The 26,063-nt window shown below is 42.3% G+C and overlaps 1 protein-coding gene across 3 annotated transcripts in view; it reads left to right on the forward strand.

Moving 5' to 3' along the window:
* The window catches only part of pard3aa (par-3 family cell polarity regulator alpha, a), a 363,711-nt gene that overhangs the window by 180,723 nt on the left and 156,925 nt on the right, over nt 1-26,063 (forward strand). For all 3 annotated transcript variants that reach the window (XM_056738007.1, XM_056738008.1, XM_056738009.1), the window contains 3 exons: nt 4,248-4,376; nt 19,165-19,353; nt 19,452-19,622. In XM_056738007.1, coding sequence (XP_056593985.1) covers nt 4,248-4,376; nt 19,165-19,353; nt 19,452-19,622 — 489 coding nt within the window. The remainder of the gene's footprint in view (nt 1-4,247; nt 4,377-19,164; nt 19,354-19,451; nt 19,623-26,063) is intronic.

Below are 26,063 nucleotides of genomic sequence, written 5' to 3' on the forward strand. Positions count from 1 at the left end.
AACCGCCTAGTAGATGGGGCCCTAGCCTGGGTGATGGTCTCAGCCGTATAGGGGGAGTAGCCATCTTAGGATCTTCTCGTCCCGTCTAGAGACCAGACATGGGTGTTCCAGAGGTCTGATCTGGGATGCCAGAACGTGTCCTTCCCCTGAGAGAGCAGGTCCTCTGTCAGGGGAATGGTTCAGGGGGAGTCGCTGTCCAGAGCATCGGCTCTGAGGCCAAGTGCGGTTAGACCGGTGTGGTGTAACCAATAACACTTGGTGCTCCTGCTCCCTGACCTTGCACAGAGTCTGTACAAGAAGGCTCCTGGGGGGGGGAAGGTGTGCTTCCGCCCATCCCGCGGCCAGCTGTGCGCAAGGATATCCGTGCCGAGGGCAGGGACTATCAAGCGGGCAAATGGTGGTGTTACGGGAGGTGAACAGGTTTTACCTGGGCCTACCCGAACAGCCTCCAAATGAGCTGGACTGCACGGGGGTGGAGTCGCCACTCTCCACGAGGCATAAACTGGCGAGAAAGCACGTCGGCTGTCTAGTTCAGTTTGCCCGGGGTGTGTGGCCTGCAGGGAACGAGTCACCTGTTGACTCCACCGGAGGAGGCGTCGAGCAAGTTGTGTTTAGCTGCTGTGTGCGAACGCCACCCTGACGATCTGTATTCGCTACAGCTATAGTGCTGTCCTCGGAACAGCACGTGCATGTCTCGCACGAGAGGCCGTAGCCTGCTCAGTGCAAGTAGCATAGCCCACAACTCTTGGCAATTGATATGCCAGCGCAGGCGGGGGTTCGTCCAACACCCCACCTGCGTGCCCGTTGCACACTACACCGCACCCCTGCAGGGAGACTTCAGTCGTCACCACGACCTGCCTCATAACCTGCTCAGAGGGACCTGAGTCCGTCGAAAAAGTCATAAAGACTAGGGGTTATGGTGCGTCGGCAGCAGGGCGGCATCACCATGCGCCTGCTGCCGGTGTGCCACGCTCTCCTCGGAACTCGACTCTGAAACCAGTGTTGGAGCGGTGTCATGTGCATCAACTCGAGGGGTATTAGCCCGCGAGGACGCCATGTGTCCCAGGAGCCTCTGAATTGTTTCAGGGGGACCGCTGTCTGCCTAAAAATGTTCATTTCAGACAGTTCAACACTGGTTGGGCACAACTGCGGACAGGTGTGCCGACATGGTGACAGAGCTGAGTTCCATACCGAGAAAGAGGATGCTCTGCACTGGGGAGAGCTTGCCCCTCTCTTGGTTGACCTGGAGTCCCAATCGACCTAGGTGCCGGAGCACCAGGTCCCTTTGTGTACATAACAGATCTCGCGAGTGTGCCAAGATAGGCCAGTCGCTGAGATAGTTTAGTACCCGCTCGCCTTCCTCCTCTCAGGGAGAAAGGGCGGTCAGGGACAGACCGAAAGGGAGGACTCTGTACTGATATGCCCGCCTCTCGCACGCGAACCGTGGGAACGGCCGGTGTCGAGGAGGATCGAGACATGAAAGTAAGCGTCCTTCAGGTCGATTGCCACGAACCAATCCTGACACCTCATAGATGTCAGGACGCGCCTCTGTGTGAGCACCCTGAATGGCAGCTTGTGAAGGTGCTCTGTTCAGGGTACGCAGCCTTTGGGGGCAACCCGCCGTCTTTCTTGGGAACGATGAAGTGCGGGTGGTGACCCACTGAACATCTTGGTTTTGAGGGACGAACTCGATGCCTGTTTTGCCAGAAGGGTGGGGACCTCTACCCGAAGTACGGAGGCGTCCCTGCCTCTGACAGAGGGAGAGATGATGCCCCGAAACTTGGGTGAGTCTCTGGCGAACTGGATCGAGTAACCAAGACGGACCGCCCTCATTAGCCAGCGAGACAGTGTGGGCAGCTCTCGAGCTCCCAGGGACTGTGACAGGGTGACCAAGGGGACGGTCTGCTTCATCATTCCCACGGGGGTGGTTCGTCGGCTGGCGGAGCTAACCATGTCGCGGGGAGTCCCCGGAGGGAAGGTTTTTGCTCCGCCTGCTTACCTGCCTGGCGGGACAACGGCACGCACTGTCGGTTTGAGAGTGGTGACGGCTGTCGTATATGTGTACGACCTCACGCCTCGCCAGGGTGTGAGGTCGGTTCGCCGAGCACAGTCCAGTGGAGTGTGCGATCGGCTGCAAGTAAACCCGGGGAGAACAGAAAACTCAGTGAGTAAGTGGGCGCCAAGCCCTAACAAGGGCCCGGCTTTGGTGACGAGGCAGGAGTCGTCCCGTACCGACCGATCAGAGCCGTGGCTGTGAAGGTTCGGGCCCGATGTTGTTCTCCCTGGGGTCTTCCCGTCAGTGTCCCTTCTCGCGAGGAGGTTGCTGACGGGGTGGAGGTTTCCCCCTCGACCTCTGCTTCCGGGGTGCCGCCTGTGGGGGCACAGGAACCGGAGCCGATGTCGAAAGGGTCCTGGGTTGCAGGGAAGCAGACGTCACGTGAGATCTCGGAGGCCTGTAGGCGGCCGAGTCGCGGCGTGAAAAAAATGTGGTTAATTGCCACTGTCTGCTTCGCCGTCAAAAAACTGCTGAGCGCAGTCCTCGACGGTGTTACCAACAACCCACCCTGCGAGATGAGTGCATCAAGAAAGCGGACTTCCTTGCTGTCACTCTTCTGCACAAGGTATAGCCGGGGGTGTCTCTCCTGGACCACTACCGTGGACATCGTCCGACCCAGGGCCCGTGCCGCCGCCTTAGTCGCCCGTAGAGCGCTGTCAGCGGTGGCACGGAGATCCTGCATTATACCCGGGTCGGCCTTACCCTCGTGGAGCCCTCTCAACGCCCTGGCCTGGCGGACCTGCAGGATGGCCAAGGCATAGAGAGAGGAGGCAGCCTGGCCCGCAACATCGCAAGCTTTCGACACCAGTGATGCCGAAGTCTTACGTGCTTTGGACGGTAGGAGTGGTCGATCCCCCCCCAGGTGGTAGCCGTCCGCGGCACAGGTGCACCGCAGGCGGACGTTCCACCCGGGGGATCTCGACGCAGTCCTTGGCTGCCTCACCATCGAGGGAAGTAAGGGAGCCGGAGCTGGTTTCACTGGAACGGTCCGTGAGAGGAGCGTTCCAAGTTTTACACAGCTCCTCATGCACCTCCGGGAAAAACATGGCACCCGGGGTGGGCGCGGTTTGCACCGCGCACCGACCTCGGGAACCACGCATCCCCGGGTTAGCACGGATGACATCACTTCTGCTTCCTCCTGAACTCGACCGCTGGGGGTGGAGTTTGGATTCGGCAGAGTCGGATGCCAGTCTCCCTCCGATGCTGCGAGCGACATCTCATCTACGTCACACATCGTTTCCGAGTGTGTGCGTGAGGATCCGGACGGTATGCCACCGCCGGTTGGGGAACGTTCAGAAGAGCGAATCGGGGTGCGATCGGCCCGTGAGCACTTGGCTGGCGGGTTTACGTTCGCAGAGTTCCCCGTATCACTAACGCTGCTAACGTGGGTGGTCATCGGGGCCGTAGCCACAGATGTCACAGCCCGGGTAGCAGACGAAATGGTGGCTGGTTCCCGTAGGAAGACAGCCACCCGTGACCGCAACTTCTGAATGACAATCTGCCCGCAGTGCAGGCAGATGTGTCAACGAACGCTGCTTCAGTGAGCTGGACGCCCAGACACCTAATGCAGCGATCGTGTCCATCCCCCTCCTCGATGAGGGTGCCGCACCCAAGAGAACAGCGGGACATGCCGCGCTGGAGAATGCTCAGTCAGTCCTGAAAAGGACTTTTAGAAAAAATCTCTAACACCTCCGGAACCGCCGAGACGCCCAGGGGAAGGTCGCTGCAGGAAGGGACGATCCGCTGTAACACGTCGTATCACCAGCGTGTAGTTGTAGAGGATTGAATCCTGAGTTGTACTCATGAGCGATGGCTCTGAAGAACAAAGGTAAGTGAATGCTGCACGCCGGCCTCCTTTTATACCGGATTTCCGGGGGCGGAGCCCGGCATGCAAATTGCATTCGCCAAATTTCATTGGCCTTTTCTATAGTAGTCAGAGTTGATTGGTTCTCAAGGGCGAACCCCATCTGTCGTTCTCGACACAACGTCGAGAGACCGACAGAAAGGGAACCATTGAGACATTTCTCAAAATATCTTCCACAGAGAAAAGACTCAGACACAGGTTTTAAAAGATGTGAATAAATCATGAGAGAATTAACATGTTTGGATGAGTTATTCCTTTAAGGGTATAACATATTTTATTAGTGCTACGTGATGATTATTTTTTTTTCTTTTTATTGCATGCGTGTAGGTCAACGGAGTTGATCTAAATGGAAAGACTCAGGAAGAGGTTGTCTCCCTGTTGCGCTCGACCCCCATGGGTGGCACTGTAGGTCTGCTCATCATCAGGCAAGAGGATGCTTTTCTACCCCGTGAAGTAGTGAGTCTCTCTCTCTCTCTCTCTCTCTCTCTCTCTCACACACACAAGCCTCACACAAACACAGTAAATGTGCAAACTTTCTAAAATGCTTTAACAATGGCCACTATAAAACAGTTTCTCGATATCACACAGAGTTCCTATAGCACCATGAAATGGCCTCTTTTCCCGCCTCAGGTCTATTTAGGTCACATGTGTGCCATAGAGGCAGCTGCCACCCGTTTCAATGAAAAAAAAGACTCATTACAGGGTCATTTTTATTTTCATACTAGATAGTTTAGAAGTGAAAATTACCTTCAGACTCCATTTCCATATTTATGGAGTTTTTTTTCCGTGGTTACAAAAATGTTATAAAGATGCATCATTTATTCATGTGTTTGTTTTACTTGCCAGTTTTTTAATGATACTAACTTTCCTGCTTTGATTTTTCTTGTTAACAATAGATATATTTTTAAAAGACCAGAACATTTAAAAATGATCCCCTATGATGCTTTTAGATATTGTTACTGTCCTTCTGAAACCTTGAATTTCCCAAAATCTCTGTTTTTCAGGAAATGGTGAAAACAAGTCTTTTTATGGTTAAATACATCATAATACATTTGTATCGGTAAGATACTGCAAAACCCATTGACAAACATAAAGGTTGACTAATAATAATGATTTATGACAAAAAATAGGGTTTCAGAAGGACAACAGCGATATTCAAGCTTAATTTAATGCTTTATTGGGTTTTGAAATCTGTCAGAATACAATTTAGAAGTCCAAAAGTCTCCGTCGGACCTAGCTGTAGTGCTTTGAACATTGAGTTGTGCATGTCTATGTGGCCAATAGTTTTTTTCAAGAATTTAAAATACCATATATGAAGTTCTCATCCAAGCAAATCGACCTGCACACATTTGAATGGCTGACTAGTCCGTGAATGCTTGGAAAACATGATTCTGGATGCCAGTTCAAACGCGGTTTGATTGATTCCGGTCTTATTTCGGATTGAACGCAAGACTTCTCCATCCCACATAAATGGGCGGAGATGTGGTTCGGCTTCCCCGTTCCAGCTCAGGCAAGATTTGATTAAAGACGCCATCATGAAGACACATATTCACAAACTCACCATCTCTCGTCGGCTCTCACCCTTCTCAGAAATCTGGGTGGAAAGAGCTCGAGAGAGGAAAGAGATAAAGCCTTGAACGCTTCATTACTCTTATTGTCACATTAACATTCAGGAGGCTTTGACTTTGCGCCGCACCCCGTTCAGGCATTAAAAGATCTCAATAATCCATACAAGTATGTTCATAAAAATCCGATTACAAAAGCATCACTCCATAGCTGACAGCTATTGCAAATAAAGTGGAGCGAGAGAGAGGACAGAGGCGGGTTATTGATGCGGTTTTGTTGGTGTGTGTATGTGTGTGAGAGAGAGAGAATGCAGTGGTTTAATAAGCCAAGATGAGGATGATGATGTGGGAATGTTTTCATGTGAGCCAATCGCGGCGTGACACCATTAAAGCATCATCTGTGAAGAGCTATATCTTAAGACTGAGTGACACACCAATGAAACCATCCCTTAGCCACAGGTTACAGTCTAATAAATCAACACGGCCGAGTACGAGAACACCACTTATGCTTTATGGCGTTTAATGATGGGACATAATTAATATCACGTTACTTTAATGACTGTAGGTAAGGTAGTGAGAGAGCTTTTATAAAGAGAAGAATTTCATTTGTGGATCTCATTTAAGACACTTGTTGATTGTCGTTTAAGACATACAGTTATATACAACAGATTGTGGTATGTTATGAAAACAGTTATGGCTAAATGACATGTTAGCATTGGCATGCAGGACAATTATGATATATTCCAATACAGCATGACCACATACGCAAAATAAAGTGATGTACAAATTTTTAATTCTGTCATTTATTCACCCTCATGTCATTTCAAACCTGTACAAGACTCTTTATTCTATGATAGAAAATATTTCAAGAATTCTCTCTGTGGTCTTTACAGTCCGTACAATGGAAGTCAATGGGGGTCAATTATGTTTGGTTATGAACATTCTTCAAAATATTGTCTTTTGTGTTCTGCAGATTAAAAAAGTCATAGAGGTTTGAAGGAAAGAATTTTCATTTTTGGTTGAGCTGTGCCTTTAAAGACTAATAACTAATGTTAAAAAACTGAGTGATGCTTACAGCTAGAATGCTAAAGATCGCATTTGTTGTCATTTATCGGCACTCATATGATTAACCTTCCAGGCATCAAGGGGAATACAGATATTTCCTGAAAGCATAAACGCGTTAACGCGGAGGCTGGCAGAGGCAGTGACTTATTGATAGGGGCGTCAGCTTTAACCTTTGCTCACAGCCGAAGTCCGTTCCCGAGGGAAGAGCAGAAAAATGAGCTTTGATGCCCCCGGTTGGCCCTCACCCTTTTGAGGAAAAGAGAAAGAGAATCGAAAGCAAGAGGCAGCACCATGGGGAGGTTCAGGGAGCTCCAAAGATGCTGTTGTGGTGGAATCGATTAAGCGCTTTCCTTGGGGTGCTCTGGAGTGTGGCTGAGGGGATGCTGATAGTTTTGTGCTCTTATACTTTAGGTCATGTGTCATTTAAAGTGGTTTTCATAGTCACTTTCATGTATTACGCATAAGATTACTGATATTTAAACAACTATTTGCTCGTGCTGGTGTTGCTTCTTCTGACAGGTGAAATTAAAGCACCAACTTAAAGGGATAGTTCACCTTAAAATTAAAATTCTGTCATCATTTACTCACCCTGTCATTTCAAACCTGTATGACTTTCATTCTTCTGCAGAACACAAAAGAAGATTTAAAGAATGTTGGTAACCGAACAACAGCGGCGTCCATTGACTTGCATTGGTTCTGTGTCCATACAATTGAAGTGAATGGGTGCCGCCGCTGTTCGAAAGTTCTTCGAAATATCTTCTTCAGAAGAAAGAGAGTCAATGAAAACAGATAATTTTTAGGTGAAAGAGTTCTATCTGTTAGAAAATACACCAACCACAGTTTATTTTATTTTAATTATACCATTTAATTAATTAATTTTCTTTTTTTGCTATTTTATATGATTAAAATGCTAACATTTTTATTATATTTTTTAATTTAATTATTATTAAATACGTTATTAATTAGGATTCATTAGTTTATCTAATATATTATTTTTACCAATACAATTTGCCGCCCACATTTCAACATTAATAGCCAAGACTGAGTGATATGCAGATTTTCTTAATTATATATTTTGTATTTATTTGATTTTATTTACACGTCTTGACTTTAATTACAATGAAAGTAAGCCTGTTTAGATTTGAGCTTGCAATTTTTTGATTCAATTTCAATTTTGCCATTTGTAATTTCGGAACAGAGCCATTAAAGGCTTCATCTTGGAATATTTCATCTCACTTTAAACAGGATGTTTTCTATTGGCACTGAAAGAGAATCTTAAATGAAGAAATAACTGAGAAATGCAACAGAAATGAGAGATGAAGAGAGGTTGAAAGAAGGATATCAGAGGAGCATAGATGGATAGTCAAGTCACGAGATAAAGAATAAGAGAAATGATGGAAGTGGGAAAATCCGGGTGGAGAGGTCGCGGCAGGAGACGGATGGGCCTGAAGATGGAGAGAATGATGAAGATGTGATAGGCATCTCATGGTGCCATCACAGAACCCCCTCTGAGAAGAAGAATGAAAAAAGCAAACTGACAACAACGGCCAGGGACCAGACGTGATTTGACATACATCCTGAACTTGATGAAATCGTACCTTGCCGTTTTCTTGCGAGACGCACTCTTGCAAACACACTCCAGGACCTGACAGACACTCCTCTGCTGAATTATTCATGTCAGAAACACAATTACCCACCACACTAATGTGGCCAGCGGCGACACGAGGGCATTAAAACAACACACACACAAGCAATTCCACCGTGTACACAAAAAGCCCACCTCGCAGCTGTCTGGCCGGCGTTGGGCGTAAATTATCGCCGCTTTTGATCTCCCGCCGTGAGCGTTCTGAAGTTGTGCACGTTTGAGACAGCTGCTAAACCACAGTGACAAGCAGAGATTGTATATCACCTCCTCTCAGGTAGAGAAAATAACTCATTGTGAAGTCTTCAGGAGCAGAAACAAATGGACAGAAATGAGGAAGATGTACCTCCGGCGGTTTGACTGAAGATGAAGCTGTGTTGATGGACATAAGCTAGTTGCAAGCAAGTTTTTGGACCTGTTGAGGCTTATGGGTAGTGATGTGCTTGAAAATGCGTCACGGGAATGATTTATAATGGAAAACGACAAATACTTGACTTGCAAATGGAACTCTTGACTTCCACTGGAATTTGTTATAGTGTCATAACTGTGACAATCTTCACTTTAAAACTACAAACGCACAACGAAATCTGCATTTGCAATTTGAGTCGAGTTGGACTATTGAAACCATAACGTCCATAACGTTTTGGCTCAAGTTCTTTGGAAATAATCTCATGAATGACAATGAGCGTATTTGTATTCTGGAGATACAATTGGTGATCTCTCCAAGTTGGAGTTGATGTTCCCAACTATTGTCTGGTTCAAACATACAAATACTGCACCTCTTCAATGCTCCTGACAGCAACTTTTCGATTGGAAGCCTCACAGCCCCGAGCGGATGACAGGGTGTACGTGAACGTCATTTGAGCTGAGCGCTGTACAGTAATTAAACACTACATTAAATTCCTCTTCATGACCAGTTCAGACTTTTCATGGATCCATTAGAGGCTGAATCTGCCAAGCTAAGAGAATCTTAATTGCGCAATTAATTTGAACGCTGATGTCTACTGACAGTTGGATTTATGGTGTCTATTGAGGCCAGATCCAGACAAATCTGTGACAGGTTCTATTTTAATAACCGTTGATGATTTGGCTCGATATCTCGTGACGTGACGCCCATTTTGCCAGTCATCTCCAAAATATGCGGTGCTTTATTTTGTGACAGATAGATGCAGAACTTGCCCTTGTCCCTTTCGTTCCAGTGTCTCGTGTCTTTTTTCAAAGCCCAGATGGTTTGGAATGATTTTGTGAATGTTAAATGGTTAGGAATTGACAAAAACAATCCAACTTTTGTTTTGTTTTCCACGCCATTGCTTCGGACCTCTGAAAGTGCTGTTATCAAATGGTCCCAATTATTTACAGCAGATAATATCTCAGTTTCTAAGAATGAGTTTGTGTACGGTGCACACCCACTTTGTCTTTTCCATAGCCAACAGAAACGTCCGGACTTGACATTTTTTGCTCCGTATTTGTTTTGAATCTGTTCACCGGATGTGGAAACTTAAGTTGAACTCATTGAGGGACAAAACAAATCAAATCAGTTTGTAACTTCAACACTAGAGATTTGGTGGTGACTTGGAGATTGACAAAAGTTTTGATGGGAATTCTTGAGAGAGCTGTTTTGTAGGCACGGGCATGCTGGAAATAAGTCTGTTCGTATAATAGAAGTGCCTGTGATTGCCAGAGAGCTGTAGCAATCATTCATAACATTTATATAGAGACAGCTCAAGCATGTTTGAATTGACAAATCTAACCCTAGTGTTAGAATTTTGCATTAAATAGCTGTATAACCTATAGGATTAGGTCAAAATGTACTGTATGAATATAGTTGTTGAATATGAAAACACTTTAGTATTAAAAAAACTGTTAGATCTTAACATAGACATAGCGTTTCAGTGGTAGGGTACACAGTCTGTATTGTACAGTCATTGTTTTGCTGCATAATTGATCCATTACTTATGCAAAAAATATAAACTTGATTGAGGGTTTTCACAAGTGTCCGGTATGGTGTGGGCCTATACACAGTTGGGGACAGATTGGCAGTGATTTTAAAGCCGTTTTGGAGAGAGATGTGTTGATTGCAGACAGTCTTTTTATCCTGATTGAGGATGAGCTCTCACCAGAATCACAAATGACATTTTTACTTCAGCTTTGGTGGAAATATAAGCAATGCATGCTATGTGATGTCCAGATATGTTGTGTAGCAACCCATTGGACTGTTTCCATAGCGACGGCCAGTGAAAGCCCCAGGCTTGGGCAGGAGGGCACCTCGGTTGATGAAGATGATTAGTCCCTTTCTTATTTAACGGGTGTGTCTGCGGTTTTTCCCAAATTATAGCCTGTTTCATCTGTCATAACTCTGACCACAGTCCGTCAGTATTCCACCGCCCCAACCAAACCCTCGCAGACAAATTAATATCCAGACCTTTAGAGAAAACTTTACAGTTAAAGGGTCATATGGCACAAAGTGTTTTTCTGTGTCTCTGGTTTGTTTTAAGTTGCCCATGCATGTATTAGACACATACAAAAATGTATGTGTCGGAACGCATTGCATTCACGCAAAAGCGTTGTGTAACCACACCCCCACAAATCTACGTCAGTTCGTGGTATGATTTGACTAAGACCGCCCAAATGTATACCCAAGTAAAGTGGGCGTACCTGTCAGCACAATTGCTTTGGAACCTCATGGTCCAAATATGGTAGGAGGCATTACATTTCTGTCTCACGCTTGCAATATTTGACCAATCACTACGCACTTGCTAACTGGCCAATCATAGCACACCTCGCTTTCCAGAGCGATGAGCTTTGTTAAAAATCTGCGCGTTTCAGAGAGGCGGAGCAAAGAGGAGATACAAACATGCACAGTGTGTGGAAAATACAGCGTTTTTGAACCATAAATCATGTATACACGTTGCATTACATTTGAAACAAACCATAATATTCGTTTTAGCCGTGTCATATGACTCCTTTAACGTCAGGTGGCTGCAGCCATGAAGAAGTACATTTTTATCCGGGACAAAGCGTATGTAATATAATTATCAGTTATGCCTTCGTCCAATGAGGTAATACTGCACAACTTCTGCTTACAAGGTGTAAAAATGAGACCTCCAGTCATACCGTTGTCCTTCCTGGCAGCTGTTAGCCAGAGTGTTTCATCTAAGATGTCGTGACGGCAAAATGGGCTCAGTACCATGGGAAAAAGACTTGTATCTGAGCCAAGATACTTATCAGGATCTATTTGTAACTTGGCAGTCTTGCATTCTTTTTTTTTTAGCGAATTAATTATCATATTCACTGGGACCTTGACTCCTTCACACCTGCCTGGGAAATGTGGTACTGTTTTTATTCAGTGATAACAACTTTTGAAGTCTACCGGAGTTTTTAACAGGAGTTGTATAGGATTTGGAATAATTAACAGCAAAACACAGTCAGCCTACTTAATTTAATGACTTTTTGTGAGTCTCAAGTGAAGTAAACAATCTTCTTGAATTACAACCTACTTCCCAAGCTACGTATAAGTACTACAATACGCTCTGTTCACATAAATATATTATGTCATAATTCACCCTCATGTCATTCTTAACCTGTATGACTTTTTTTCTGTGGAACGCAAAAGAAGATACTTTGAGAAATGTGGTTTTGTGTCCGTACAATGGAAGTCAATGGGAGTTAATGTTGTTTGGTTACCGACATTTTTCAAAATATTTTCTTCTGTGAATATCTTTTTTTCTGACGAAGAAAGTCACACAGAATTGAGTGTGTGAAAATGCTAACATTTTGTTTTGGGTGAAAAATAAACTTTTTTTCTATTCAAATGACCAATGTAACACATTTTGTAACTTTAATAGTATCTCCAAATGCTTAAATGCAATCGTAAATGTCGAAAAAGCTGCGATTCACATGTCGAGTCGTTCTCATAAACGCTGCGCTTGCAACAGCAGGTCAGAAAGCTCCAAATCGGCAAATGTGACATCCATTACGGCACATCCCGGTCTCTTCTTCCTTCAGTGCCCATATGTTTTTTGGATACTCAAGTGTCAAGTGATGCACTCTTTCTCTTTTTAAAGCACTAAGCCCAGCATCCCCACTGTGAAAATTACCTCAGCCGTCTCCATTAGCCAGACTGGCACGCTTAAGTTCAATTGCTTGTTCAAAACCATTTTACTCCCTTGAAATCGTTGCCTTGTTTTCCCCCCTCTTTCTCTCCATTGCTTTACCATTTTACCTCAGAATTTGCAGATGAGCGGTCATAGCTCTTTCATTGGCCGCGTTTAAATGCGCCACGCTCCAAATTAGCACACCCAAGACAAACTGCCATATTCAAAGCTAATGTTGGAAAGTGCAGCGGAAGACAATAGCATTCTGCGAGCTTATTTCTTGTTGTCTTTGTCACCAAACGTTTTGGAGCTGCCACCTGTTTTTGTTTAGCACTTTTATTCTTCGGCTGTGACAGCAATTAGCCTGGCTGCTCATACGAAGCGGACAGTGTTATACTGCTGTACGAGGATGATAAACAAGCTAGTTTAGAGCTGTTTTTTTATCGGGACAGGCAGGGCTTCTAGAGAGCATGTGGTGTAGTCAGGCACAGTTAGATCTCAACCGCACTGTTGGTCTTGTAGCATGTGCGTTCGCATGTAGAACTAAGTGCGGATAATACAGCATTAACAATGTTAGAAAATATTGTTTTCAAATAATTGTGTTTTCTGGAGTCTTGCCGGCATACGCTGATTAAGTCGTATGTTTGTAGAGCAAACACAGGAAAAATCTAGATGAGCCATATCTACAGTCAGCAGCCATGCAAATGTCAACCTTAAGATAAAAATACTTTACTAAAGGTTTTCAACATCAAGATGTCAATATTTGGTGGTCTCAAAGTTTTGTAAAGCATAGTTTCCATAGTCAGGTAAATGAATTGTCACATCCATAACAGAAATGTAACACGCATAACAGTCCATAAATAGGCACATTAAAATTGAAATAAATAAACTATTATTGTTAATAAATACATTCTCGGAGTAGGCCTTCTTATATTTCAAGTATTGACTGAAATGTCACATCCACAACTACCCATAAATAATTTATTTTTGTTATTACTGGATTACCCATAAACTGTTTATGGTCTTTTCCTGATAAAAGAGCAACATTGAAGTTTACATATATAACATTATGTCTGACAAAGGAAGCGGCCAAGAACATCCCTGCATATGAGCTGCGCAACTCAACACAACATTATTTTTTTTTTTTAATAAAGTTATTTCAACTTCTGTAGTCAAATTGTTTACATCATGTTAGTGGATTTTTACCTTTATTTGAAAGGACAGATTGACAAGAATTGATGGAAACCTGGAAAATCATTATTTTAAAAATAATATATTCTCAAGGTCGTCTCTGACATCATCAGATCATTAGACCGTGCATGAGAAATGCTCACTCAAGTTGTTCTAACACATTTTCCCTCAGTTTTTTAATTGTGCTTTTACTGCCGTTTGAAATGTTCTTACAGGTACAGTATGTATGCACGAGGTGTTGATTTCATGTCACCTGTGCTTCAGGAAGTGTGACATTCTCTCTCTCCCCACTTCCCTTTTGTGCTTAAAAAGTCTCATCTAATCTCTAACTATTTCTCGGCTCTTTGGGTCTAATTGTACCTGAAAGAGTTGAATGTGCATAAGATGGAGGTGTTTAATATGCAGTCTTTATCAGAAGGTGGTGGGCCACAGAAATGCATGTGAGCAAATTCATGTTACTGTACTTATCATGCACGGCCTTCTTCGCAATTACATCCTTGACTGATTTCTTTTAGCCTCTAAAATTCATTTCCAGTGACCTTTATGTCTTTCTTGCCACATCTGGGGGAGAAAGTTTCAACAGTGCTAATTGTTTCAAACCAGAAGAGCAAAATTTACATTTGCAAATCTGCCTTTCTTTCTTTCTTTCTTTCTTTTGTTCGTTCGCGCGTTCACTCACTCATTCTCTGTCTCTCATTCATTCACTCACTCACTTACTCACTCACTCACTCACTCACTCACTCACTCACTCACTCACTCTCTCTTTCGTTCGTTCGTTTGGACTCTCTCACTCTCTCACTCACACACTCAGTCACTGTCTCTCATTCATTCACCCACCCACCCACTCAATCACTCACACTCTCTCTCACTCTCTCTCTCTCTCTCTCTCTCTCACTCACTCACTCACTCTCTCTTTCGTTCGTTCGTTTGGACTCTCTCACTCTCTCACTCACACACTCAGTCACTGTCTCTCATTCACCCACCCACCCACCCACTCAATCACTCACACTCTCTCTCACTCTCTCTCTCTCTCTCTCTCTCTCTCACTCACTCACTCACTCACTCACTCACTCACTCTTTCGTTCATTTGCACTCAATCTCTCACTCACTCACTCACTCACTCACTCACTCACTCACTCACTCACTCACTGACTGTCTCTCATTTATTCTATCACTCACTCACTCTTTCATTCGTTCGTTTGCTTGCTTTCTCTCTCTCTCTCTCTCTCTCTCTCACTCATTCATTCACTCACTCTTTCATTCTCTCTCTCTCTCTTTGTCACTCTCTCTATCTCTCTCATTTACTCACTCACTCACTCACTCACTCACTCCTTCCTTCCTTCCTTATTAACTTACTGCCTTCTGTTCGTTCCTTCATTCATTCATTCATTCATTCATTCATTCCTTCCTTCATTCTTCCTTCCTTCCATCCATTCAGTCTCTCACTCACTTAGTCACTCTCTCTCTCTCTCTCTCTCTCTCTCTCTCACTCACTCACTCACTCACTCTATCTCTCATTTATTCATTCATTTACACACTCACTTAATCACTCACTCTTTTGCTTGTCCGTTCGCTCTCTCTCACTCTCTCTCTCTCTCTCTCTCTCTCTCTCTCTCTCTCTCAAGATTCAAAGGAGCTTTATTGGCATGATAAAAAATGTTTACATTGCCAAAGCACAAGATTAAATATAAACATGCACAAATACAGATTAAGATAAAAATAAAATAGAATAAAATAAAGTCTATACGTAAATATATATATATATATATACATCTCAATATAAACATAAAAAGAGTTTTAATTAAAGTTATCAATGAGGGTGATAGTGTCAGTTTGTGTGTGTTGTCCTGTCAGTGTTGTTTTGTGTTGTGCTGGTTGTTCTTTGGTCGTGGCAGGACTTGACATATCTTGCAGCCAGGTTTGAGTTTCTTGAGTTTTCTCCCAGTATGTATGAGATCTTGTCCTTTTGTTGAAACTGGTCGAAGTCTTTTTGTAAGTTTGTAAACTGGGGGAAGAATGTTTCTCTGATGTGTGTGTAGTTGGGACAGGAGAGGAGAAAGTGCAGCTCTGTTTCCACTTGATTGTGTGTGCAGTGTGGACACAGACGCTCTTCTCTCGGTGTCCATGTGTGTCTGTGTCTGCCCCACTCTACAGTGAGCTGGTGATCACTGAGTCTGTACATGCTCAACACTTTTCTTAGTTTAGGGTCTGATACGCTTGTGAGGTATTCTGACACTTTATATTCTCTGTTTAGTGACAGATAGCATTCCAGTTTACTTTGCTGAGCTGTTGCTTCTGTTGGAGACTCTGTTTGGACCTCACCAGTATCACAGTGTGCACAGCCTCGTTCTTCCTTTGAAAGCCATGTTTATCTGTGTGTGCTTTATATATGGACAGACTGTGATCACTGGTCAGGATCCGTCTCTGTTTTTATCTCAACAGTGTAGAGATTATCTTCAAGATTGTATTTTCTGTGTACGGTCGGATAGCATTCTAGTTGACTTTGGTTTTTACTTTCCTTTTCCCAATGGTCTAAATATAACTTTTTACTTTACTTCTTTGATAATTCGGTTTATTCTGATGTGGTTTTGTTCCTGCTGGCAGATGGGACCGGCTTTAGGTCTCAGCTCTTTGGTTTTAAGTGCTTCACATTGAAGTGTGTTTGGAGGACGTGAATTAAGGTGTGTCCTGAATTTGAGGGAATGTTTGTGGATGTGTATTATCAGGGGGTATCTGCCTAATTCAGCCCTGCATGCATTATTTGGTGTTCTTCTATGAAGTCTCAAAATGTATCTAAAGAAATTTAGCATGGAGGTATTCTATGGGGTGTTTATCCCATTTGGAGTAATCTGTCAGACACTGTTGACCCCAACCCTCGCAGTCATATAGAGCTTTAGGCATAATAACACCATCAAAGATTTAACACCAGACTGTAACTGGAATATCTGTTTGGGTGAATTTGCCTTTGATGAAGTACAACGCTCGTGGATTCACTGCCAGAACAGAATCTCCTGACGCGCTGATTCTGAAATCTGGATTTTTTCTGGAAAATTATAATTTTAGTTTTTCTCTCTATCTCACTCCAGCTCTTTATCTCTATCCCTGTCCATCTCTCTCCATCTCTCTCTCTCTCCCTCTCTATCTATCTGTCTCTCCCTCTCTCTCTCCCTCTCTCTCTATCTCATTCACTCACTCACTCACTAACTCACTCACTCCTTCCTTCTTTATTTACTAACATACTGCCTTCCGTTTATTCCTTTATTCCTTCATTCTTACTTCCTTCCTTCCAACCATTCACTCACTCACTCACTCACTCACTCACTCATCTTTCTTTAGGTTTAGTTCATTTATTCACCCATTCATTTGTTCTGTTCTTTTCTTAGTTTGATTGTTGTTTCTGAGTTTGAGTTTCCCCTCCATGTCTTATACATTTCTATTTAGGTTGGTTAATTAACTCGTTCTTCTTTCAGTTTGCTCTTTTTTTCTCATTCTTTCGTCTCTTTAATCTGTTTCCGTGTCCCTACGGAGTGAGAGAGAACAGTAGACGTGTGACGTCGGCCCGTCTGCATTTCTCTGTTGTGTAGTGCGTTCAGACGCTGTGTGTTATCTCCCATTGGGCTCTTCTCTTCATTGTGTGCGCGCTGACAGTATAATTCAAGCTCACTCTGAAAACAAAAGCATGTAATGAATGCATGCCACCCAGTCTGCTTATGAATGAATTAATTACTCCCAAACACAATGGGCCAGGTCGAGCTGGATGCCACTTTATAAAGCAAAGCGCTTTCCTCTGTCAGCGGGTGAATGAAATTCACAGGCTTGTGAAAATGAACTGCCTGCTTGGAACATCATTTAAGACAAACTGTTGCATGGCGAATGACTTTAAAATGTCTTAGGTTATAGATTTAGTCTTAGGCGAGCTCAGTGAAGAGTGTCGTGCAATGATCTAGACTTGCTTGCGATAGATCAGATTTTGTGACGTGTAACAACCGCGGATGACTTGGCACCATGGCACTTATTATGACCCCAAAGTTAATTCTACAGAGAATTCTGTAAGCAACAGCAATAAACTGCAAATTTACAAGTTGGGTGTAAAATATCATGAAAAACAAGTTTTGCGCAATAATCAATCACATTTATTTTCAAGAAGTGTAAAACTCTACTGCGGTAATGCATTTGTTTGTTAAATTATTACTGGGGTTTAGCATTGGCCTTTGCTTTATATCAAGAATCATAAAGTAGCAGAATTGTATTACGTTAAACAAAGTTTGACTCAACGGATTGATTTGATTTGATACACAATCTGTAAAGTGCTACTTTTACTCTACTTTTTGATATATCACCACTAGTTCTTGCCAAGTTGGAGAAAAATACGACCGTTCTTTTTTTCTTGGCCAGATTTGTCTCCGGTTATATATTGCTACACTGTACATCTCTAAATATCACCGCTATTTTTTATAATATCAATATTGAAAACCGGGCGTAACTGATGAGGCTCTAAAATTTCACCGTCAGTTTTGGAAAGCGCTGGAAATTTTCGGGAAGGGGTAACTCTGTTTCCATGGAGCAGCTGGCAAACACTGCACATCTGTCAAAACTGAGAGCTCTGGTAAAACTCACAAGGATGCCTCTTCATCCAGCGTCTGCGTTTATATCCATAATAGATATCAGCGCCGACTCTGGGGCCATTTCTGGGTGTAAGCGAGCGGAGAAATGAGAGGTACTTCATTGTGCCAGTTTAAAACAGACCGTTGTTGTTATTTCATGCTTCTCAAATGCGTGACAGGAAGAAAACAGCTGGATGAGAATGGCACAGCGTGCAGCTGTGTTAGTGACCACGTCGGAAGGCGATGTGTGTGTTCTTCCTCACCTGGTTGTTGGTTCTTAACCTTAGAGCTGCCGTTGTCTGCTGAGAGCCACCTGGGTTGCCATGGCAACGGCTCCGGCACGGGTTGGCAGTGTGCATGTGTGAGGTGCATTATGAAAGGACGGCGAGATATGGGGCCTCACCTGAACGCTTGACTGAATCTCTATAACTCGTCTCTTTGCTCTCTGCAGCTGTGCTGAAGCCAAGCACCTGGCATTCTTCAGCCACAGTGAATGTGTGCTTCTCAACACTTTTTTATTTTACTTACAGTGCTTAGAGTTGACACAGATACTAAATTTATAATATAAATCAACCGTCTGAATTGTTCATGATTTTAAAGTCTTAACTTACAGTAATCACACGTTGGCCTATTGCAGTTAATAGTTAAAGGTGCAGTTTGTGACAATATCCAAAAACCACCAGGTTGTATATTTTGTTCAGCTGAGTATTTACAATATCTCAAATGTTTCCAACTACTTGTAAATCGTGAAAATATCGCCATTCTAAACAGTGACACAGGGCTGCGCAGTCGCCTGTCAATGCCGTCATATCCGCGTTCCCCTTTGTTACTGCCTTAATGACAACAGTGTCGTGGACAAATGCAAAACTAATGTCTAGTAAGCCATCAGAGAACCGATCCCATCGTTCCATGCTCCTTCATAGCGTCATGAATGCTACGGCATTCTCGTTGTTTTGATCGTGCGCCCTTTAGCGCCTCTTTTTCCAAACTGTTGCTTTAAGTTTAAAAAAAGCAAGAAGTCTGAAATGCATGTTCTTATATGTTTATATATTAACTTTTCCACTCTCTTTTCTTTCTTTGTAGAAAGAAGAACACGATGACTTTATCTTAACCCCAGATGGAACAAGAGAGTTCATGACCTTCGAAATTCCTCTCAACGACTCGGGCTCGGCTGGATTAGGGGTCAGCGTCAAGGGCAACCGATCCAAAGAGTCCCACGATGACCTGGGTATTTTCGTCAAGTCTATAATCACTGGAGGGGCTGCCTGCAAGGTGAGCAGTAGCCCTCTGATTGGCCGCATGACCAATCAATCACACATTCTTCATATTCGGTTCATGTGTTTAATGAGTTCTTGTATTTGTAAATAAAGGACGGCCGATTGAGGGTCAATGACCAGCTCATAGCCATCAATGGAGAGTCTCTGTTGGAAAAAACTAACCAGGAAGCAATGGAGACCCTTCGCAAGTCCATGTCCGTAGAGGGCAACAAAAGAGGCATGATCCAGCTGATAGTGGCCCGGCAGGTCATAGGAATAGGAGAGGTAAGGTTGATGTAATAAATAGATGATTAAATGATGTTTGTCTTGTTTATAATAACAAATACATGTTGAAAATGTAAAATGGGATTGTGGAAGAGATTAAGCCTTACATTGTTGTTTATGTACAAACATTCACAAACCGTCGCTGTTAATTTATTTTCTTACCACAAAAAAAGCAATTTGCCAAATAAATTTATGTAATTCAGGATATTTGAAGTCTTTTAAACCACAGTTGGCTTCTGGAGTAAATAAAAACAAGATTGATTAATAACGATTAAGAAAAGCTATTTTTTTCGCTCCGCACTTTTTGCTCCCGCATAAAGATGCAAAGGAGCGCAGCGTGTGTGACTGACAGGCAGGGTTGTGTACCGTGTGCTGAATGGGAAGTTTGGATGCAGAAAAAGTGAATTAAAGTGAGTAGTTGTTATCAGACAGCCGCAGGAGATGGGGAGACGGAGAGAGAAAGTGACACGAGGGGTGTGAGGGGCGGATTGCGATCGAAAGCAATTTGACCAGTGAAATGCTCATGCTGATTTATACTGATAAGAGATGAAGCTCTATGAAATATCAAATATCAACTTCAAATGCCGTCCCAATGCAATCGCTTGGATGTGTTTATGTTTCTTATTTTTACCCCCACAGAGTCATAACATCTGAAACTGTAATCTAACACTTATCTTTCCGAAGAATATAAGACGGGCACTTTGAAGCCGCTGCGTTGGGAGATGAAATGTGGAATCATGACTGCTTATGCAAATGACATGACTGCAGTCTGTGACCACACATTCAGTTGAAGGAGCTTTTTGATGCTCAAAGGTTGCTCTTTCATAGCTCACGGGAGCTCATGGGGTTCTTAGTTACTTTTTTTTATGTTTCATTTTGTCTCGGTGTTCCTCCTCAAATTTGGGGGGAGAATTGCAAATCGACAGGAATGAGAAATGGTGAGGTACAGTGCGAAGAGGATTGTGTTAGCAAAACTAACCCACAAGGAAAGCACATTTTAATAAAAATTACATATTAATAAAAATAACAAAATATTAATTGTAACTAGAGCATATTAACACAAACTAAACTGAAATCCACATTTGAAAAAAAAAAAAAAAATTACATGTTTCCTAGATTTTATCTTGTCTGTAATTTTACCGTTTTCTACATCGAAAATCTGTAAAATGACGTTTTTTACAGTATGAGTGAAGTTCAGTTAAAGCTGTTAAAGATTCAGAAAGTCTTGTCAGATTTAAACCAATTTAATCTGAACTCATACATTCATTCTTTCATAATTTGGACATCTTTTCATAAATTGAACATGTAATTGGTGATGTTTCTCAACATTTTCATAAAATGGAGCACATATTGCAGTTTCCTGTCATCTTTTGATTGACATATTAAATCGGCCATGATCATCGACGGTTTTTAAACTATCGGCAGATAACTGTTGTGAAAAATAGTTTTTTGTTACCAATACAGATTATTGGTTGATTTATCGGTGCTTCTGCTTTTTTGACATTTAGAAAAGTTTTTCCCCAAACCACCGGAAAGCTTGCAACATGTGTGCATGCTAAAGAAAACTACTGTACACTCACACCTGCTGAGCTCAAATCCGGCTTCATTACTATATCTTTGGATTTGACTGGTGCCCCTCATTGCTCCAGTAACGCATTTAATGTACCGGACCCCACGCTGAGTTCTGTCCCCTCACAAACATCCCCTCCGTACTCAAAGGCTCTTCCAAATCCAAGGTTACTCGTCTCCTGCAGAATTGCACAGACTGAAGGTCGCTCTCGTCTATCAGATGAGGATAGTTGCTTTCATCCCCTTGATCAAACTTTAATCTGGGCCCCTGCTGCTGTGGACATGTGTGATATACAGTACAGGCACACTGCTTTGAAACAGCGTTCAGAGAGAGATCAGCACTTACGAGGTTAAAACAACTCAAAGCAAGCGATGGATAATATAGTTGAAGTGGAAAGAAGAGGAGAATGATGGGTGAGAGGGTTGGTATGTGTAGGGAACGGCAAGCCGGCTGTTCGTTCTGTGATGGGTGGCAGTTTGGTATTGTCATATAGCAAATGCTGCAGAGGCCGACATTAAAATGAATAAGATCCATCACTGTCCACTGGCCTAGATTCACAAACTGTGTGCGTGTGTTTGGATGCTCTTACAAAAACATAGTGTTCTGGTGAACATTTGTGGCAAACTGTTTTATTTGCAACAGTTTTACACATTTAATAGCAAGTTTGGCGTATGTGTTTGGACACTTATTTGAAAAATGATATTCTGTCAGTAGTCATGTTGTGAATGGAAAGAAGATGTCACATTTCTTTTGTGTTTGTGTCTATCCAGATTTTCATACTGTAGCTTTAGGGGCTTAATGGAATTCTTTGTTACATTTTTGGGGGCTTTCAATGGATATCTACAGTATGTGATGGAGTCTTGATTGACATCTTTGGTTTAGTCTCAAAATCCATCTTTGTGTATTATCAATCTTAAAGGGAAAGTTCACCCAAAAAGGAAAATTCTGTCATAATTTACTTATCATTGAGTTGTTCCAAATCTGAATAAATGTCTTTGTTCTGATGAACACAGAGAAAGATATTTGGAAGAATGCTTGTAATCAAACAGTTATTGGACCTCATTGACTAACACAGTAGCAAAAAATATCAAATGTGCCCAAGAACTGTTTGCTTTTCTTCATTCTTCAAAATATCCTTATTTTTGCTCAAAGGAACAAAAAATAAAGTTTTGGTGGCCAAGAACCGTTTGGTTACAAGCATTATCCCAAATATCTTTCTCTGTGTTCATCAGAGCAAAGACATTTACACAGATTTTGAACAAAGTAGCCTAAGTTGTGAAAATATACCCACACATACTGTAAGATTCAAAAGTTGTTCAACTTGTAATTTCAAGACTTGCATGGCGAGATCTGACTTGGAAAGAGTGACCTGATTTTGTCAGAACTATATTAGATTCAGAGACTCGTACAGTAATTTAAGGGTTTTAATAATCAACCACAGACTCCAACTTTCTTGTCTCAAATGGGGTTTCTAAATGAGAGCCGAAGATGAAAATCTTTGGTATTTCTCTTTCTCTAAGGCTGTGTTTGGTAATTGAAGCGTTGATGTACTTCAGAAGAGATCGTCTTGACCCAGATAATGATGTAATGTATGATTGGTCATTGCGCTTGCTTCAGTTCCATAATTGAGGCAGAACTTCAGAGAGGCAAAGATTCCAATCGATGGCTTTCTGTTTCTATTAATATAAGGTCATATGTTCCCAGGCAATTAAAAGTCGTTCCAATTCAATTAATTTCTTAACATACTTTAAAACTTACTCATCATTCTTGAAGTTGAGTGTCCTCTTTACTTGTTGCCATAGTAAAACCGTGCAGCAAACCTAGTATTAATCATAGTTGAAGGTTTTTTCATTCTTCTTAAAACATGTTGTTGGAATGAAGTTATCAGAAACTCAACACAGTGTTCACAGACAGTTGTGAGGATTGTGGGTAATTGGGAACGTATTTTTTAGAAAACACCGCTCATAAAAGTTGGCATCTGAGCCTTCGGCACCGGATTATTGAAATGAGAAATTAATACATTTCCTTGCATTGAGTGTGTCCAATTAGTTTGCCATGCGTCTTGTGTGCTATTAAACTGAGTTGTGCTCGTCTGTGACATGGAGATGTCATTACGTTTGAATAGAGGAGTGTTTATGACATGAGAGGAAATGACTTGGGAGTGAAATGTCTTTTGCGTTCATGTCTATGATGAGGTTAGGGCTTGACACGTTCTCATGAAATTGTGCCATTGGTCCCAAGCCTATTAGATTCTAACTGTCGAATTCATTAAATGTGTAAAATATTCCCGGACTGGAGGTCAGAGCAGAAAATTAAAATAAAATATAAAAAAATAATAAAATAAAATAAACATGACATGAAATAAGATAAGATAATAAAATAATAAACACAAACAAACAAATACAAACACAAACAACCACGCCAAAATAATAAAGCCTGTAAGATTGACTTTGGTTTGAACCATGTGGTCAAAAAAGTGAATGATGTCAGTCCCTCACATATGATATCATTAAGATACATTTTAGGCCATTATTTTAAAGCAAGATGCAAGATCCGTTCGTCTATACCTATAAAGCCAAACAATGTTGACCTGAAATGATCAAAACCGACATTCCTTTAAAACTGGCAATAGATACAGACTTGAAAGGCTTTGAAGTGAATTTTACATAACACACCCATCATAATGTATATTCATGAGGCATAGCTGCATAAATGCAGCCCCCTGGTCCACTTTTTCCTTCGTAGTTTGTTTGTTTGTTGAAATAAAAATATCCTTAGTGCCACTGCACATGACTCAGTGGTGTGTTGAGAATCCCTGAGGAAGCGGAGTAATAGATGCACCCCTTTGAGTGGAACGCTGTCCTCCTCCGAATATGCTCGACGCTTTAAACTATGGAATTTGCATCAAGACAAAGACGCGTTGCTGTAGTTTGATGTTTTACCAAAGCACAGTATCAAAAGCACTTTGATATGTTTCTTATTTCGGTTCAGAGTTCTTAAAATTTAATTTAGACGAAAGAGTTTGTGTGTTACCACAGTCACAGTCAGAACAGCAACAGAAATAAGTTAAAAGTCAACAGTGTTAGAAACAGTGTTATAATAAATTAGTGATAATTCAAGGACAAAACTGTGTGCTGTTTATGGTTGCCGAGCAACAAAGCATGATACAAAGCGTGTGCATTTGTACAGTGATGCCAAACACGACTCCCGTCAAATAAAAATTTCAGTCAGGAACTATCCGCTTCAAACCTTTTTCTCAGCAGAAGTGTGCCTGGTAGGCGTTTATTCACTCAATTCTATATGCCACACGCAATAACGCTACAGGATATAACACAGAGTCTACAAAACATCCAGACCCACTTTATTAACCTTCCTCCCAACTCTCCAGATTACACAGCACATCCTGGTTTATTCTGTGAAAGTGCGTCCTCTGCATAAAAAACAACCCATGTGGTTTGTGTCTACATGAAGTTTATGAGACCTGACATCAGGAAGGAAGGCATGCTGGCTACAGAAAACCGTCCCGCTGAAATGAGGGTCTGATCGATTGTCTCTTGAGTGAACTATCAATCAACCTGACTGGTAAATTAGAGTTTTATTAGCGTCGGGCCAGACTGACGCTCCGCGGGGTGAAGTGGGGCTTGGTGGGACACGTCCAGATTAGACCAACTGTAAGAGAAAGACTTTTGGAAACTCAGTTTAGGTAAATTAGTTTATTTACCCTCCAGTGACACTATGGTCAGTGATGTACTTGTCTGTGAGTCGTGACTGATGCATCATGGGAAATGTCGTTTTGTTGAAAACGAGAGTTTGAGACCGTGCGCTGTCCAGGGACCAGAAGCCCGGCTTGTAGCAGAGATACTTTCTCTCTAATCCACTTACAGCTCAGTAGGGAAACTCAATTGGTGCATCCGAGAAAGTAATTGATTGAATCAAAGGGCACCGTAGTATGCCACAGTGGCATCGCACGGATTGGGTGACGCGGCAGACACTCCAGGCAAGATGAACAGGAATGATCGTAAGAAAAGCATTCGCTTCGTCTAGATTAGAGACAATCAATATACCAAAGTTTGAAAAGGTATTTAAGGGCACAGGAAAGGGCACCACGTAGTCAGATGCTATGTTTGGTGTTGGTAGCTAGGACTAACATTGTTTAGCATTGTGTTGCAGTTGTAGTGCTAAAGTCATGGGTTTGAATCACAGGGAACAAATATACTGAAGAAAAATTATATTTTGAATGCACTCTAAGTCACTCTGTATAAAAATGAATGCATGAATGTAAAATATCAGAACGACTGCCAGAAAGTCATTTAGGCAGTTAATGAGGCCAAGAGAAAACAATAACTGAATAGGTTGCAAATACGACTCGTTCAGTAATCGTAATGCTATAAAAGCCACGACCAGAAGTACATTAACACAAGACAACCCACATTGACGCATTCAGCCCCTTATGTATGACTATATTGCTGCTGTCCTTCTGGAACCTTGTATCTCAATATGTTGCGATTTTTTGTCGCTGCCATAAATCATTATTATTAGTCATCCTTTATGTTAGTTACTGGGTTTTGCAAATATCTAACCAATAAAAAGTTTAAAAAAGTGCTCGTCAATTTAGCCAACACAGTATTTAATCATTTAAAAAGTGTTTTTTTAGTTACAGTCCATGTCCTGAATAATAGTGAATTTGGACATCCAAGGTTTCAGATGGACAGGGAAGATATGGTCAACCAAGGGAAATTCAAGTTACTTACATACAGAATCAAAAACAGTTGCAAAAACAAGCTCTTTATTTTAAAGGTGAGAGAAAGTGGCATGATGGTCATAAAAAAACTAATTACGTTATTGTTGGTTTTTAAAACGTTGTGTAAGGT

The sequence above is a fragment of the Triplophysa dalaica genome, chromosome 23, assembly GCF_015846415.1.
Source record: "Triplophysa dalaica isolate WHDGS20190420 chromosome 23, ASM1584641v1, whole genome shotgun sequence".
In the NCBI taxonomy this organism is placed as follows: Eukaryota; Metazoa; Chordata; class Actinopteri; order Cypriniformes; family Nemacheilidae; genus Triplophysa; species Triplophysa dalaica.